This window comes from Erpetoichthys calabaricus, chromosome 8, assembly GCF_900747795.2.
Source record: "Erpetoichthys calabaricus chromosome 8, fErpCal1.3, whole genome shotgun sequence".
In the NCBI taxonomy this organism is placed as follows: Eukaryota; Metazoa; Chordata; class Cladistia; order Polypteriformes; family Polypteridae; genus Erpetoichthys; species Erpetoichthys calabaricus.
Genome location: NC_041401.2, coordinates 187,469,177 through 187,483,602, shown reverse-complemented (window position 1 = coordinate 187,483,602; position 14,426 = coordinate 187,469,177). Strand labels below are relative to the sequence as shown.

The window sequence follows — 14,426 nt, the reverse complement described above, 5'->3', positions numbered from 1 at the left end:
GCGCAGAGCTCTGGGCCGTGTCACTTTATATTACACTTGAAATGTAGTCGTTGATAGGGAAGCGTGAGTCACACACTGTAATACTTTTGAGATCGCCTGATTAGTAAGCACTTTTTATTTTTATTTTATTTTGTATTGCCTTCTCTTGACATACTTGGACAACTATTTTTTTTCTCTCATCTTTCAAAGAAAAGGCTGTGCCATAGCAGAAGAGCACAAATCCAAGTGATAGTCATCAGTATAAATACATAGTCTGACATCCTCTTAACTGCTTACTCCTGTTAACGGTTGTGGGGCAGTTATAGTAGGACAGCACAATGTGGAAATAACCCTGGCCCAGTTCATCAATCCAATCCAATTTGATTCAATTCAGCTTATTTTTGTATAGCACCAATACGTTCTCAGGTAAAATGAAAAAACAGTAGAATTACTGAATATATGGACCCCGATTAAGAACATAGACCTCAGCATTAACATTTGCTGTATTTTGTAATGCGTGTAGTAATATAATGCATATATGTCATTCCAACAGATGGCGCATCACTAACATTTGTAACGATAAAATGCATTACTTAAAATGTTTGTGATGCACCCTCTGTTGGAATGAAAAATGCAATGCATATGTCTCTGTTATATGCCATTTGGTATGAGGTTTGTGAATGCAATGATAGAGTTTGTGATGTGCCATCTCTTGGAATGAAAAATGCAATGCATATGCCTGTGTTATATTCTATTGAGTTTGGGATTTGTAAAAGCAGTGTTAATGTTTGTGATGAGGCATCTGTTGGAATGACAAATGCAATGCATATGCCTCTGTTATATCTTATTTGATATGGGATTTGTAAAATCAGTGCTAAGGATTGTGATGTGCCATCTGTTGGAATGACAAATACAATGCATATGCCTCTTGTTTGGTTTGGGATTTGTAAGAGAATGGCTAGTGTTTGTGATATGCCATCTGTTGTGATGACATGCAATGCCGATGTCTCTGTGTTATGCCATTTAGTATAGGATTTCTAAAAGCAGTGTTGGGTTTTGTCATAATCCATCTGTTGGAATGATAAATGCAATGCATATGCAACTGTTATAAGCTATCTGGAATAGATTTTTAAAAGCATTTTCAATGTTTCTGATGCAGCATCTGTTGAAATGACAAATGCAATGTATATGTCTCTGCTATATGCCATTTGATAAAGTGTGAAAGCTGTTTTGTCATATGCCATCTGTTTAAAATGACAAATGCAATGCATATGCCCCTTGTTTGTTTTGGGATTTTTAAGAGCAGTGTTAATGTTTGTGATGTGCCATCTGTTGGAATGACATGCAATGCACATGTCTCTATTTTATGTCATTTAGTATAGGATTTCTAAAAGCAGTGTTGGGTTTTGTCATATACCATCTGTTGGAATGACAAATGCAATGCATATGCAACTGTTGTATGCTATCTGGTATTGGATTTTTAAAAGAAGAGTTAATGTTTCTGATGCAGAATCTGTTGGAATAACAAATGCATTGCATATGTCCCTGCTATATGCCATTTGATAAAGTGTGAAAGCAGTTTTGTCATGTGCCATCTGTTGGAATGACAAATGCAATGCATATGCCGCTTGTCTGGTTTGTGATTTGTAACAGAACAGCTAATGTTTGTGATGTGCCATCTGTTGGAATGACATACAATGTACATGTCTCTATTTTATGCCATTTGGTATAGGCTTTACATAAGCAGGGTTAAGTTTTGTTATGTGCCATCTGTTGGAATGACAAATTCAATGCCTATGCCTCTTTTTTGGTTTGGGATATGTAAGAGCAGCGTTAATGTTTGTGATGTGCCATCTGTTGGAATGACATGCGATGCCCATGTCTCTATGTTATGCCATTTAGTATAGGATTTGCATAAGCAGCATTATGTGCCATCTGTTGGAATGACATGCAATGCCCATGACTGTATGTTATGCCATTTAGTATAGAATTTGCATAAACAGTGTTAAGTTTTGTCATGTGCCATCTGTTGGAATGGCAAATGCAATGCATATGCCTCTTGTTTGGTTTGGGATTTGTAAGAGAACGGCTAATGTTTGTGATGTGCCATCTGTTGGAATGACAGACAATGTACATGTCTCTATTTTATGCCATTTGGTATAGGATTTACATAAGCAGGGTTAAGTTTTGCCATGTGCCATCTGTTGGAATGACAAATACAATGTCTATGCCTCTTGTTTGGTTTGGGATTTGTAAGAGAACGGCTAATGTTTGTGATGTGCCATCTGTTGGAATGACATGCAATGCCCATGTCTCTATGTTATGCCATTTAGTATAGGATTTGCATAAGCAGCGTTAAGCTTTGTCATGTGCCATCTGTTGGAATGACAAATACAATGCCTATGCCTTTTGTTTGGTTTCGGATTTGTAAGAGCAGCATTAATGTTTGTGATGTGCCATCTGTTGGAATGACATGCAATGCCCATGACTGTATGTTATGCCATTTAGTATAGAATTTGCGTAAGCAGTGTTAAGTTTTGTCATGTGCCATCTGTTTGAATGAGAAATACAATGCCTATGCCTCTTGTTTGATTTGGGATTTGTAAGAGAACGGCTAATGTTTGTGATGTGCCATCTGTTGGAATGACATACAATGTACATGTCTCTATTTTATGCCATTTGGTATAGGATTTACATAAGCAGGGTTAAGTTTTGTCATGTGCCATCTGTTGGAATGACAAATGCAATGCATATGCCTCTTGTTTGGTTTGGGATTTGTAGGAGAACGGCTAATGTTTGTGATGTGCCATCTGTTGGAATGACATACAATGTACATGTCTCTATGTTATGCCTTTTAGTATAGGATTTGCATAAGCAGCGTTAAGCTTTGTCATGTGCCATCTGTTGGAATGTCATGCAATGCATTTGTCTCTATTTTATGCCGTTTAGTATAGGATTTGTAAAAGCAGTATTAGGTTTTGTCATATGCCATTTTTTGGAATGGCAACTGCAATGCATATGCCTCTGTTAGATGCTCTTTGTTATGGGATTTGTAAGAGCAGTGTTAATGTTGGTGACGTGCCCTCTATTGGAATGACAGAGGCATAGCAACTGGACGAACATAGATACACCGAAACACGGACACATTTCCTTTCATTAAGGTGGATAGCACCGATTTCAAAACCACAGCTTAGTATTCGGCAATTTTGAGTTCATCACATGAAGACAGGGGAGCACGGTCACCAAAGGCAGCAGAACTATGAGCAGACTTATCAGACTGCGCTTGGATCTGATTGAAGGGAAACAGTACAGGAGGAAATGCTAATTTGTTCCAGGGTGTGTAATTGTTCCCGACTTCTTCAGATCCCACGTGTATTCTCACCTCATGTTTTGGTGTTTTTAGTATCCTGGAATGAAGCATATTTAAGTGTTTTGAGATTCCTAATGTACTGCAGAGCACTGGAGGTGTCATGGTTTACCTGTCAGATTGAAAAGAATTACAGCTTATAGGTCACTAATGCAAGCCTTCAGTGCAGCGGGCTTTTATTAGAGTCAGACAGCATTGTAAGAGCAATTTTGTTTTTCACCTTGTTTTATGTGTCCTCCAGAATAACTCTCTCTTCTTTTCTATTTTTAAACCCTTCCAAGATGCCCTTTTTACCCATAATCCCTTCCGCTGCCTGTAAATCCACTAATTCCTTGTGTTCCATTCCCCATCATCTACTTTTCCTGTACCTTAGGTTCAAACTGCCAAATGAGAACCCTGGACAGCGGGATAGGCACCTTTCCCCTCCCGGACTCTGCCAACAAAGCAACCGGACGACACATCCCCAAGTCTGAATCTGACCCCGAAAAGGTCGTTCGCCTTTCCCCATCACTGAGAGAAATCCCAAGCCAGGAGATGGTGGTGAAAGCCAACACTCTGGAACGAGAAGTGCCTTCTACCTCTGAAGCCATCCAAGAAGAGAAAACTGTCATTTGCCATTCTCTCTCGGATTCAGTAATGGCTGCCAAAACCCAGCGAGCGTTTCGAAGCCAACTTCCTTTGCCAGCCTCCTCAGGTAAATTATCAGCAGTGCTTCTTACTTTCTTTCTTATGTTCATAACTGGAGCCATCTGGAATGTTTAGAAGGAATAAGATATAAAGCAAAGCGCTCAATGTTCACGGTGAAAGCTAAAGTGTGACCAGATTTGAAGTGGTTGTGGCACCGAAATGCTTGAAGAATTTGTTCTTTTTGTGAATCAGCTGTTTGGCACAATTGTTCAAAGTATTTAATAACACGTTTGGAATGCTCAATTGTGATATGGCATGTTAAAATAAAATAAAACAGAGTTGAATGTACTTTGTGTATAGGCAAAGGTGATACCAGCTCAATCTACCAAGGAGCTGCTTATAATGATAGTGATTCTGTACACTGGGGTGGCACACTGGCATGGTGGCGGTGGTGGTGGTGGTGTTTTCCCTGCATGCTGTTTGTATGTTCTCTCTGTGCTCCTGTGGGTTTCCTCCCACAATATGAAGATATGCAGTTTAGGTGGACTGGTGATGCTAAATTACTTCATGATGTGTGTGTGTGTGTGTGTTCACCATGCAAATGAGTGGCACCCCATTCAGGGGTTGTTTTTGTGCCCAATGCTTGTTGGAATAGACTCCAGCTTTCCTGTGACCCTGCCCTGGATAAGTGGGTTAGGAAGATGGATGGATGGATGGATGGCAATGCTAAATTGTCTTGCACGTGTGTGTGTGTTCACCCTACAATAGGCTGGCACCCCATTCAAGGGTTATTCTCATCTTGTGCCCAATGCTTGCTGGAAGTAAACTTTATCTTTCCTGTGACCCTGCCCTGGATAAACGGGTTAGGAAGATGGATGAATGGATGGATGGCCAGATGGCAATGCTAAATTGTCATACATGTGTGTGTGTTCACCCTACGATAGGCTGGCACCCTATTCACGGGTTATTCTTGCCTTGTGCCCAATGCTTGATGGAAGTAAACTTCAGCTTTCCTGTGATCCTGCCCTGGATAAATGGGTTAACAAGATGGATGGATGGCGATGCTAAATTGTCCTGCACGTGTGGGTGTGTGTTCACCCTTTCGATAGGCTGGCACCCTATTCATGGCTTATTCTTGCCTTGTGCCCAATGCTTGATGAAAGTAAACTTTGTGGACGAAGACTTCAGACAAGACAGCAGGTGTGGTCATAGAGCAGCTTTATTTTTCATTGTCACAGTGAGCAGAGTTTCAGAAAAACAGGCAATCAATATTACTTGACAGCGTCAGGGCTCTTCTGAACCCCATCTGTCGGGTGGGGCAAAGTTTTATACCCCTAGAACGCGTGATTTAATATCATTATGAAATGCAACAGTCGACACTTTTATTATACACAATCCTTGAGCCCCTTCAACGCCCCCTGTGCAACTTGATTTCTTGGCCCCTTTGTTATGGCGTTCAGATGTAAACTAAGGGAAAACGTGATAAGGCAGACTCATGTGTGGAATGCTTAGACCTTGAGTCCTTTGGACAAATATTTTTCTGTTTGCTCAGCAAAGCATGCTTTTACAAAATGTAAAGCTTCCTTCTGCTTAACTTCTCAGACATGGATTAGTACAAGGGAACGAAGAGAACATTCATTTTCCACATTTTCAGCTTTCCCATGATCCTGCCTTGGATAAATGGGTTAACAAGATGGATGGATGGCAAAGCTAAATTCTTCTGCACGTGTGGGTGTGTGTTGACCCTTTCGATGGGCTGGCACCCCATTCAGGGGTTATTCTTGCCTTGTGCCCAATGCTTGCTGGAAGTAAACTTTATCTTTCCTGTGATCCTGTCCTGAAGATGGATGGATGGATGGCAAAGCTAAATTGGACTGTATGTGTGTGTGCTTGCACCCCATTCAGGGATTTTTCCTGCCTTGTGCCCGATGTTTGCTGGGGTAGACTCCAGCTTCCCTGCTACCCTGCACTGTGCAAGTGGGTTATGAAGCTGAATAGATGGATGGCGATGCTAAGTTGTCCTACATGTGTGTGTATTCACCATGTGATGGGCTGGCACCTCATTCAGGGGTTGTTCCTGCCTTGTGCCCAATGCTTTCTGGATTAGAGTCCAGCTTCCTTGCAACCCTACTCTGCATAAGTGGATTAAGAAGATGGAGATGGATGGCAAAGCTAAATTGTCCTACATACTGTATGTGTGTGTTCACCCTGAGTTGGGCTGGCACCCCATTCAGGGGTTGTTTCTGCCTTGTGTAGCAATGCTTGCTGGGGTAGACTTCAGCTTTGCCACAAGCCTGCCCTCGATATGTGGGTTAAGAAGATGAGTGGATGGTGATACTAAATTTGCCCGCATGTGTGTGTGTGTGTGTTCACCCTGAGTTGGGCTGGCACCCCATTCAGGGGTTGTTTCTGTCTTGTGCCTGATGCATGCTTGGTTAGACTCCAGCTTCCCTGCAACCCTGCCCTTAACAAGTGGATGCTAAATTACTTCATGATGTGTGTGTGTGTGTTCACCCTGAGTTGGGCTGGCACCCCATTCAGGGGTTGTTCTTGTGCCCAATACTTGTTGGAATAGACTCCAGCTTTCCTGTGACCCTGCCCTGGATAAGTGGGTTAGGAAGGTGGATGGGTGACAATGCTAAATTGTCCTGCATGTGTGTGTGTGTTCACCCTTTGTTCCAATCACTACAGGGTAAGCGCCCCCTGCTGGCTTCACCAGCACCTCTTCCAGCAGCAACCCAAGCTTTTCCTAGATGGTCTTCCCTCCAAGTACTGGCCGGTCCCGAACATGCTGAGCTTCTGAAGTGCAGGTGGTGTGGCTGCTGGATGTGTGGGATTAGCAGGTTTGAAAAATGACTTGATGTTCACTTAAGTTGTTTTAGGGTATCTTTGGCTTTCGGGGATGGGGAAATGGAGCAGCATTATTAGGATACAGAGTTGATGGGCCATTACTGAGAACAAAAAGATTTCAGGTGTCGCTTGGCATAGCCTGGTGGTTTAGTACTGAGAAAATGTGTGGCGGTTGTAGTGTTAAAGACACCTTCTGTCATCTACTATGTGATAATGGATGTTAAATGAGAAGAACTTGAAGTTGCGCCAATGGAGACTGTGCATGCAATAGCTGCTATTTTACTGAATGACTCTGAATTACAGTAGCCATTTATCCACTAAACCTTTGGTACCAGCCCAAGATGAGGTGCCAGTCTGTCATGGAGCACACTAGGAGTCACCAATCAGCTTAAGAAAATCACATTGGAGAAGCTAAAGACAAAACGGTGGAGATTTGAAAATACATTCTGGAACCGTGAAGTAGCAGCACTTACCACTGCAATGCCTACTGTATACCGCCACGTAAAAAGACAATAAAAGTATAAATTTAACAGTGCGCCGGTAGCTTGGGCAGGATAACAAGATGCTAAAATAATAGGGCTTCAGACTTTTCAGAGCAGAAAATCCCCCTTTAATTGTACAGCGCGCTGAAAGGTACAGATTAATTTACCACAAAGTGTGTGTAAGCTTTACTGCCAGCCTGGCACTTCTGGCTGTGTATGAGTAGAATTTTGCTCACCTTTCGTGTCGCCACCTTGTTTATTTTTTTTTTTAAATGTGAGGACCCCTGACCTAGGACAAATGAGAAGGGACAAGTTTTTTATAAAGAATGGGAAAACCTGTCACTGTACACTGTATTGTATTCAAGTAGAATTTGGTTATCCCATTGCTTTGCTTTACAAAGTAAAGCTGAATATTTCCAAAACCGCTAAAGCATTAGCTGAATTAGCTGCACTACCCGTCTAAGACATCAACGTTAACGTTTGCAGTGCACCATCTAGTGGAAAGAAATTTGTAATACGTGTATTTGTCATTCCAACAGATGGCGCATTACAAACATTTGCTGTAACAAATGTTTGTGGTGTGCCATCTGTTGGAATGACAAATGCAATGCATATGTCTCTGTTATATACCATTTGGTATGGGATTTTCAAAAGCAGTGTTAAGGGTCACAGACATACATTACAGCATGTCAGATCTACCAGCATGCACCCCCCGAGTGCAAAAAACATTGAAGAAAAGCTTTATGGAGAAAACCAGGGTTCAATTCTGGAGAAGGAGCCTGAGAAACGGCTACCGTGTATAAGGAAGGCAGGCGGCGTACAAGTTACCCACTCCGTGCTTTCGGGGGTAGTGTTGGAAAATAACAATGCAGGACTCTTTTGAATATTATTTGCCATTCTTCATAAAGCTTTTCTTCACTTTTGTTTTTGCACTCAGGTGAATACCTTGGTAGATCTGGCATGCTGTAATGTATGTCTGTGACCCTTAACACTGCTTTTTCAAATCCCATGCCAAATGGCATATAACAGAGACATGTGCATTGCATTTGTCATTCCAACAGATGGCACACCACAAACATTTGTAGTAATGCATTTTGTTACGACAAATGTGTGTGATGCGCCATATGTTGGAATGACAAATGCACGTATTACAAAATTCATTCCAGTAGTTGGTTCACTGCAAACTGTAACGTTTGGCATATAACAGAGACACATGCGTTGAATTTGTCATCCCAACAGATGGAATTCTTCATTAAGCTTTTGTTCAATTTCTTGGCACTCCAGTGCGTATGTTATTATCCTTATTTGTCCTTATTTCTTCATTAAGGTATCTTATTATTCTTTATCACAATTAATTCTGCTTATTGCCTCTCATTTCTTTTTTTTCCATTCGCGCTTGTGTAAGCAGTGAATAGCTTTTTACTGACTGACGGCTGTTAGGAGTTACCAACATGCCATCTGTGCTTATCCTCTGCCTACCACCCGAACCTCCATGCCACCCTCTCTGACATCGCTGGGAGTGCCCTCGGGTAGTTAAAGTCCTACCTCTTGGGCAGATCCTACCGTGTGTCCTGGCATGGAGAGATGTCAAAGGTGCACCAGGTGATCACAGGGGGCGCCCCGAGCATCGGAGCTGGACCCCCAACCTCTTCTCTCCACACTCCTCCTCACTAGCCCCTATCATTTCTTATCTGTGCCATGCGGATGATGCACAGCTGTACCCATTGTTCCCTCCAAAGGACCACACGGTATCAGCTACCATCTCTGCATGTCTCACTAATCTTCAGCTCATCCTGGCAAAGAAGGACCTTCTTGTTATCCCAGCGTGTCTTTCTATTCAGCACTCCAGCTCCATTGCGCTCAGTTTATTATCATTCTCACTTGACAAGTCGGTACGCAACCTTGGGGTGGTGATTGATGACCAGCTGTCCTTCAAGGACCACGTTGCTGCAGTCTCTCGGTCTTGCAGATTCACTCTGTACAATATCTGCAAGAACAGACCGTATCTGAGAGAATACGGAGCACATCTCCTGGTCCTGGCCATGGTCTTGTCACATCTGGACTACGGCAACACCCTGTTGGCCACTGCAGATGATTCAAAACGCAGCTCTACGTCTAGTAATCTACCGGCTGAGGCGGGCACATGGCACTCCTCTTCTCAGACCACTTACTGTAGTGTCACATATTAAGTTCAAATCCATAATGCTTGCCTACAGAGTAGTCAAGCGAGTCTGCATCCATAAATATGGAGGCACATGTGAGGTCCTCTGCTCCTTCTCGACTACGCAGATCTGTTGATGAATGGCAGTCTGGTGATGCCGTCTCTGCGTGGTATCGAATCTCAGTCCAGGTTCTTTTCATGTGTAACTCCTGGCTGGTGGATCAAGCTGCCCACCTCTGTTTAAAACTCTGACACCCTCATTGTTTTCAACACACGTTTGAAGACTTCTGTTTAGTGAATTTTTAAATAGCTGTTTTGTAAATCTAAGAATTGCAATGCACTTTTATTTTGTTTTGAGCTCTTCACTTATTGAACTTTATGTTGTACCCTTGTCCTATAACACTTATTCGCAAACACTCAAGATGGGTCCAGCTGCAGACCTGCGAGGCGCCATGATTCAGTAGCTCCACTGGACAGCCAATTGGACTGCAGATTTGTCATTTGGTTTACTTGACTTGAGTCAGAAACCCTCAACCCTAACCTTAACCATAGTGACGTATAATATTAAGAGTCAACCTCTTCAATGGAGCAGAGCTCCGGAGGTCCGCAACTAGAGTCTGTTGATACAGTCCCCAGACTGATGTTAGTCCTTTCCTGTGACCTCTTTTGTAAGTCGCTTTGGATAAAATCATCTGCGAAGCAAATAAATGTAATTGTTTGTAATGCATGGAAAATCCAAAGAATATGACTCTGTTACATGCTATTTGGTAAGGGACTCATAAAAGCAAGGTTAATGTTTGTGATGTGTCATCTGTTAGAATGAAAAATGCAATGAATATGGCTCTTGTTACATACCATTTGCTAAGGGATTCATAAAAGCAAAGTTAATGTTTGTGATGTGCCATTTGTGGGAATGAAAAATGCAATGAATATGGCTCTGTTATGTGCTATTTGGTAAGAGATTCATAAAAGCAAAGTTAATGTTTGTGATGCGCCATCTGTGGGAATGAAAAATGCAATGAATATGGCTCCGTTACATGCCATTTGGTAAGGGATTCATAAAAGCAAAGTTAATGTATGTGATGTGCCATCGGAGGGAATGAAAAATGCAATGAATATGGCTCTGTTACATGTTGTTTGGTAGGGGATTCATAAAAGCAAGGTTAATGTTTGTGATGCGCCATCTGTAGGAATGAAAAATGCAATGAATATGGCTCTGTTACATGCGATTTATTAAGGGATTCATAAAAGTAAAGTTAATGTTTGTGATGCGCCATCTGTGGGAATGTAAAATGCAATGAATATGGCTCTGTTACATGCGATTTATTAAGGGATTCATAAAAGTAAAGTTAATGTTTGTGATGCGCCATCTGTGGGAATGTAAAATGCAATGAATATGGCTCTGTTACATGCTATTTGGTAAGGGATTCATAAAAGCAAGGTTAATGTTTGTGATGCACCATCTGTGGGAATGAAAAATGCAATGAATATGGCTCTTGTTACATGCTATTTGGTAAGGGATTCATAAAAGCAAAGTTAATGTTTGTGATGCGCCATCTGCGGGAATGAAAAATGCAATGAATATGGCTCTTGTTACATGTCATTTATTAAGGGATTCATAAAAGCAAGGTTAATGTTTGTGGTATGCCATCTGTGGGAATGAAAAATGCAACGAATATGGCTCTGTTATATGCCATTTTGTAAAGGATACATAAAAGCAGTACTAATGTTTGTGATGCACCATCTGTTGGAATGGAAAAATACAATGCATATGGCTCTGTTACATGCCATTTGGTAAAGGATTCATAAAAGCAGTACTAATGTTTGTGATGTGCCATCTGTTGGAATGAAGAATGCAATGCATATGGCTCTGTTACATGCTATTTAGTAAGGGATTCATAAAAGCAGTGCATCTGTTGGAATGAAAAGTGCAATGCGTATGTCTCTCTTACATTCCATTTGGTAAAAGATTTAGTGGTGGCTCTGAGGCTAAGGATCTGCGCTGGTATCCCGAAGGTTGCCGGTTCGAATCCCCGTCACTGCTAAAAGAGATGCTACTCTGCTGGGCCCTTGAGCAAGGCCCTTAACCTTCAATTGCTCCAGGGGCGCTGTACAATGGTTGACCCTGCGCTCTGACCCCAAGGGGTATGCGAATAAACCAAGTAATTTCCTTCGGGATTAATAAAGTATAATGAAAAAATAAACAAAATAATGTTTGTGATTTGCCATCTGTTGGAATGAAAAGTGCAATGCATAAGTCTCTCTTACATTCCATATGGTAAAAGACTTCTAAAAGCAGTGTTAATGTTTGTGATTTGCCATCTGTTGGAATGAAAAATGCAGTGCACTCTATTACTACAGATGTCTGTGACGCATCATCTATTGGAGTGACAGAGACATAGCCACCGGATGGAGACACAGATACAGAGACATACAGGGGGATATTTCCAGAATTGGGACAAAGCTGTAAGCTGGTGCAGCCGCGTTTGCTGATCTTGTCAAAGGTTACCTGTGTCGTTGCAAGAGGAGACAGCGACAAGGAGGCAGCCGCTGTATGCTACCCATTAATCCCATCTGCTTCTTGTTAAAAAACAGCTGAAAACAAATGTTCATCCTCATAACATTTTAAAATAATTGTGCTGCTAATTAAAGGTGCAGTGACAAGAGATTCATAAGAGAGAGTGATTGCAGGTATAGATTTTATGGTCTATGCTTGAATGGTCACATGTGTGACCTCAATTCTGCAGTGTACCATGGAATAGACTCCATGATTAAACACTGTCATTATAACAAATTGAACAGAAACATTCCATCAACAGATTGCCTCATAAGGAGGGATAAGAGGATGAGACTACACTGATCTTGATGCTAATTTTCCTTTTCTGGCTGTTGCCAGGGAGGGCTGTGTTAATTAAATTGTCACAAGGAAGAAGTTAAAAAAAGTAGCGTGCCGGCGTCCCCAGAAAGGCAAGGTTGACAAATGTTTCTTTGGCATATATTTATTTTTTAACGTGGACTTTCAGAGACAATCCTGAAGCAGTCTTGAATTTTCAATGATATTGAAATGACGAAACCCTGCTTGTTTCTCAAAGTCATGTTGACTGAGGCTCATAAACATCTGTACACACAGTGGGTTCAGAAAGGATCCAGAGCCCCCCACCCGCTGCACACGTATTTATCCATTTATAATTTGAAATGGATACATTTGCCATTTTTACCCATCAATCTCCCCTCAATGATGACGAGAAAACGTGTTTTCAGCAAGGTGTGCAAATGTCAAGCCCCGCCCACAGCACCCAGAGGAGGCTCCACCCCTTCTACCCGAGACACCATAACAACGGGCCGTCATTGGAATGAGGCGTTCACTTTACACCTGAGCATCAGCTGCTGCTGAAGTGACGCACTTTAGGCTGATGAAAGCTTAGCTTTTTATATATGCGCGGGACGTTCAAAAAGTATTTATTAAGAATTTCAAAAACAAATTACATCACTTTTCTACATCGTCACCTTCCTTTGTGATGCCATTTTCGTAGCATCGTTTTTAATGCCAACAAAAATATAAAGGCTCGGAAGCTTTTTGAACAATCCTCTTATATATACATATATATTGTCACACACATTGCGCTGCCCTCTAACTCTTCTTTCCTCTCTCCTGGCAGAACTGAATAAACCGCCCAATAGCATCACTTCCAGTTCCAACCCTCAAGGTCACGCCTCTTCATAACCTCACTTCCTGCAGACCCACCTATATATCCAGCCATCCATTTTCTAACCCGCTGAATTCGAACACAGGGTCACTGGGGTCTGCTGGAGCCAATCCCAGCCAACACAGGGTACAAGGCAGGAAACAAACCCCGGTCAGGGTGCCAACCCACCACAGGACACACACAAACACCAGGCACACACTAGGGACAATTTAGGATCGCCAATGCACCTAACCTGCATGTCTTTGGACTGTGTGAGGAAACTCACGCAGACACGGGGAGAACATGCAAATTCCAGGCAGGGAGGACCCGGGAAGCGAAACCGGGTCTCCTAACTGCGAGGCAGCAGCGCTTCCACTGCGCCACCGTGCCGCCCCCCACCTATATATACCACCTTATTTTCTTTTGTGCCACTTCCATTTTGAACTCCGTAAAGACATCATATCTTTTTATTTCCTGTATGACAGTATACAGAGGATTCCCCAAACCTTTGACAGTGTTTCTGTGCTTATTTTACAATATATATATATAGTAGCAGTAGGGGGCGCTATCGCTCCCTTGAACCCTCAGGTACCACTCCAAACACCAGGTAAAGGTGCAAAACTTTTTCTTTTTATTACAATACTATGCACTAAGCACCCTCCACTCCACATTACACATACAATAACCAATAATCAAATAATCCAACACCAATCCTCCTTCCTCCCAGCTCAGCTCAGTGTTCTGGTCTCCCAGAGTCCTTTATTTAGTCCGTGACCCGGAAGCGTTTCTCTGTTCTGTCCATGTGACCGTGAACACTTCCGGGTTGGATAAAAGCTCCTTTCTTCAACCTCGGAAGCACGTTGTTTCTCCTGTTCACGGTGACCAGGACGTACTTCCAGATTATAGGGCACATAGCACTCCCCAAGCCTCCTTACAGCGGCTCCTGGTGGTCTCCGTGCTATCCAGCAGGGCTGTGTATACAAACTACAAGGTCCATAAGGCCTTGGTGGAATTCGGGGAACCTCCATGCTGTTGGGAGGGCTCCACCTAGCGGCTAAATATTCCATCCATCACTATATATATATATTGTCATAGGGCACTATATAGGTGCCCACCACAGACTGACAATGGAGGCACGTGTAAAAATGAAATACAAATTTATTTTCTTCACCCGTGGGGTGGCACGTCTTCCCCGTGTCCCACGGGCACAACACAGGCCAACAGAGCAAAACCCAAAGTGAAACAAAAACACAACTCCACTCTTCTTCCTCCTC

The 14,426-nt window shown here is 42.4% G+C and overlaps 1 protein-coding gene across 4 annotated transcripts in view; it reads left to right on the top strand.

The window, feature by feature from the left end:
- LOC114656379 (nck-associated protein 5-like) overlaps window positions 1-14,426 on the top strand; it is a 771,015-nt gene that overhangs the window by 656,058 nt on the left and 100,531 nt on the right. For all 4 annotated transcript variants that reach the window (XM_028807983.2, XM_051930744.1, XM_051930745.1 and 1 more), the window contains one exon: window positions 3,720-4,040. In XM_028807983.2, the coding sequence (XP_028663816.2) occupies window positions 3,720-4,040 (321 nt within the window). The remainder of the gene's footprint in view (window positions 1-3,719; window positions 4,041-14,426) is intronic.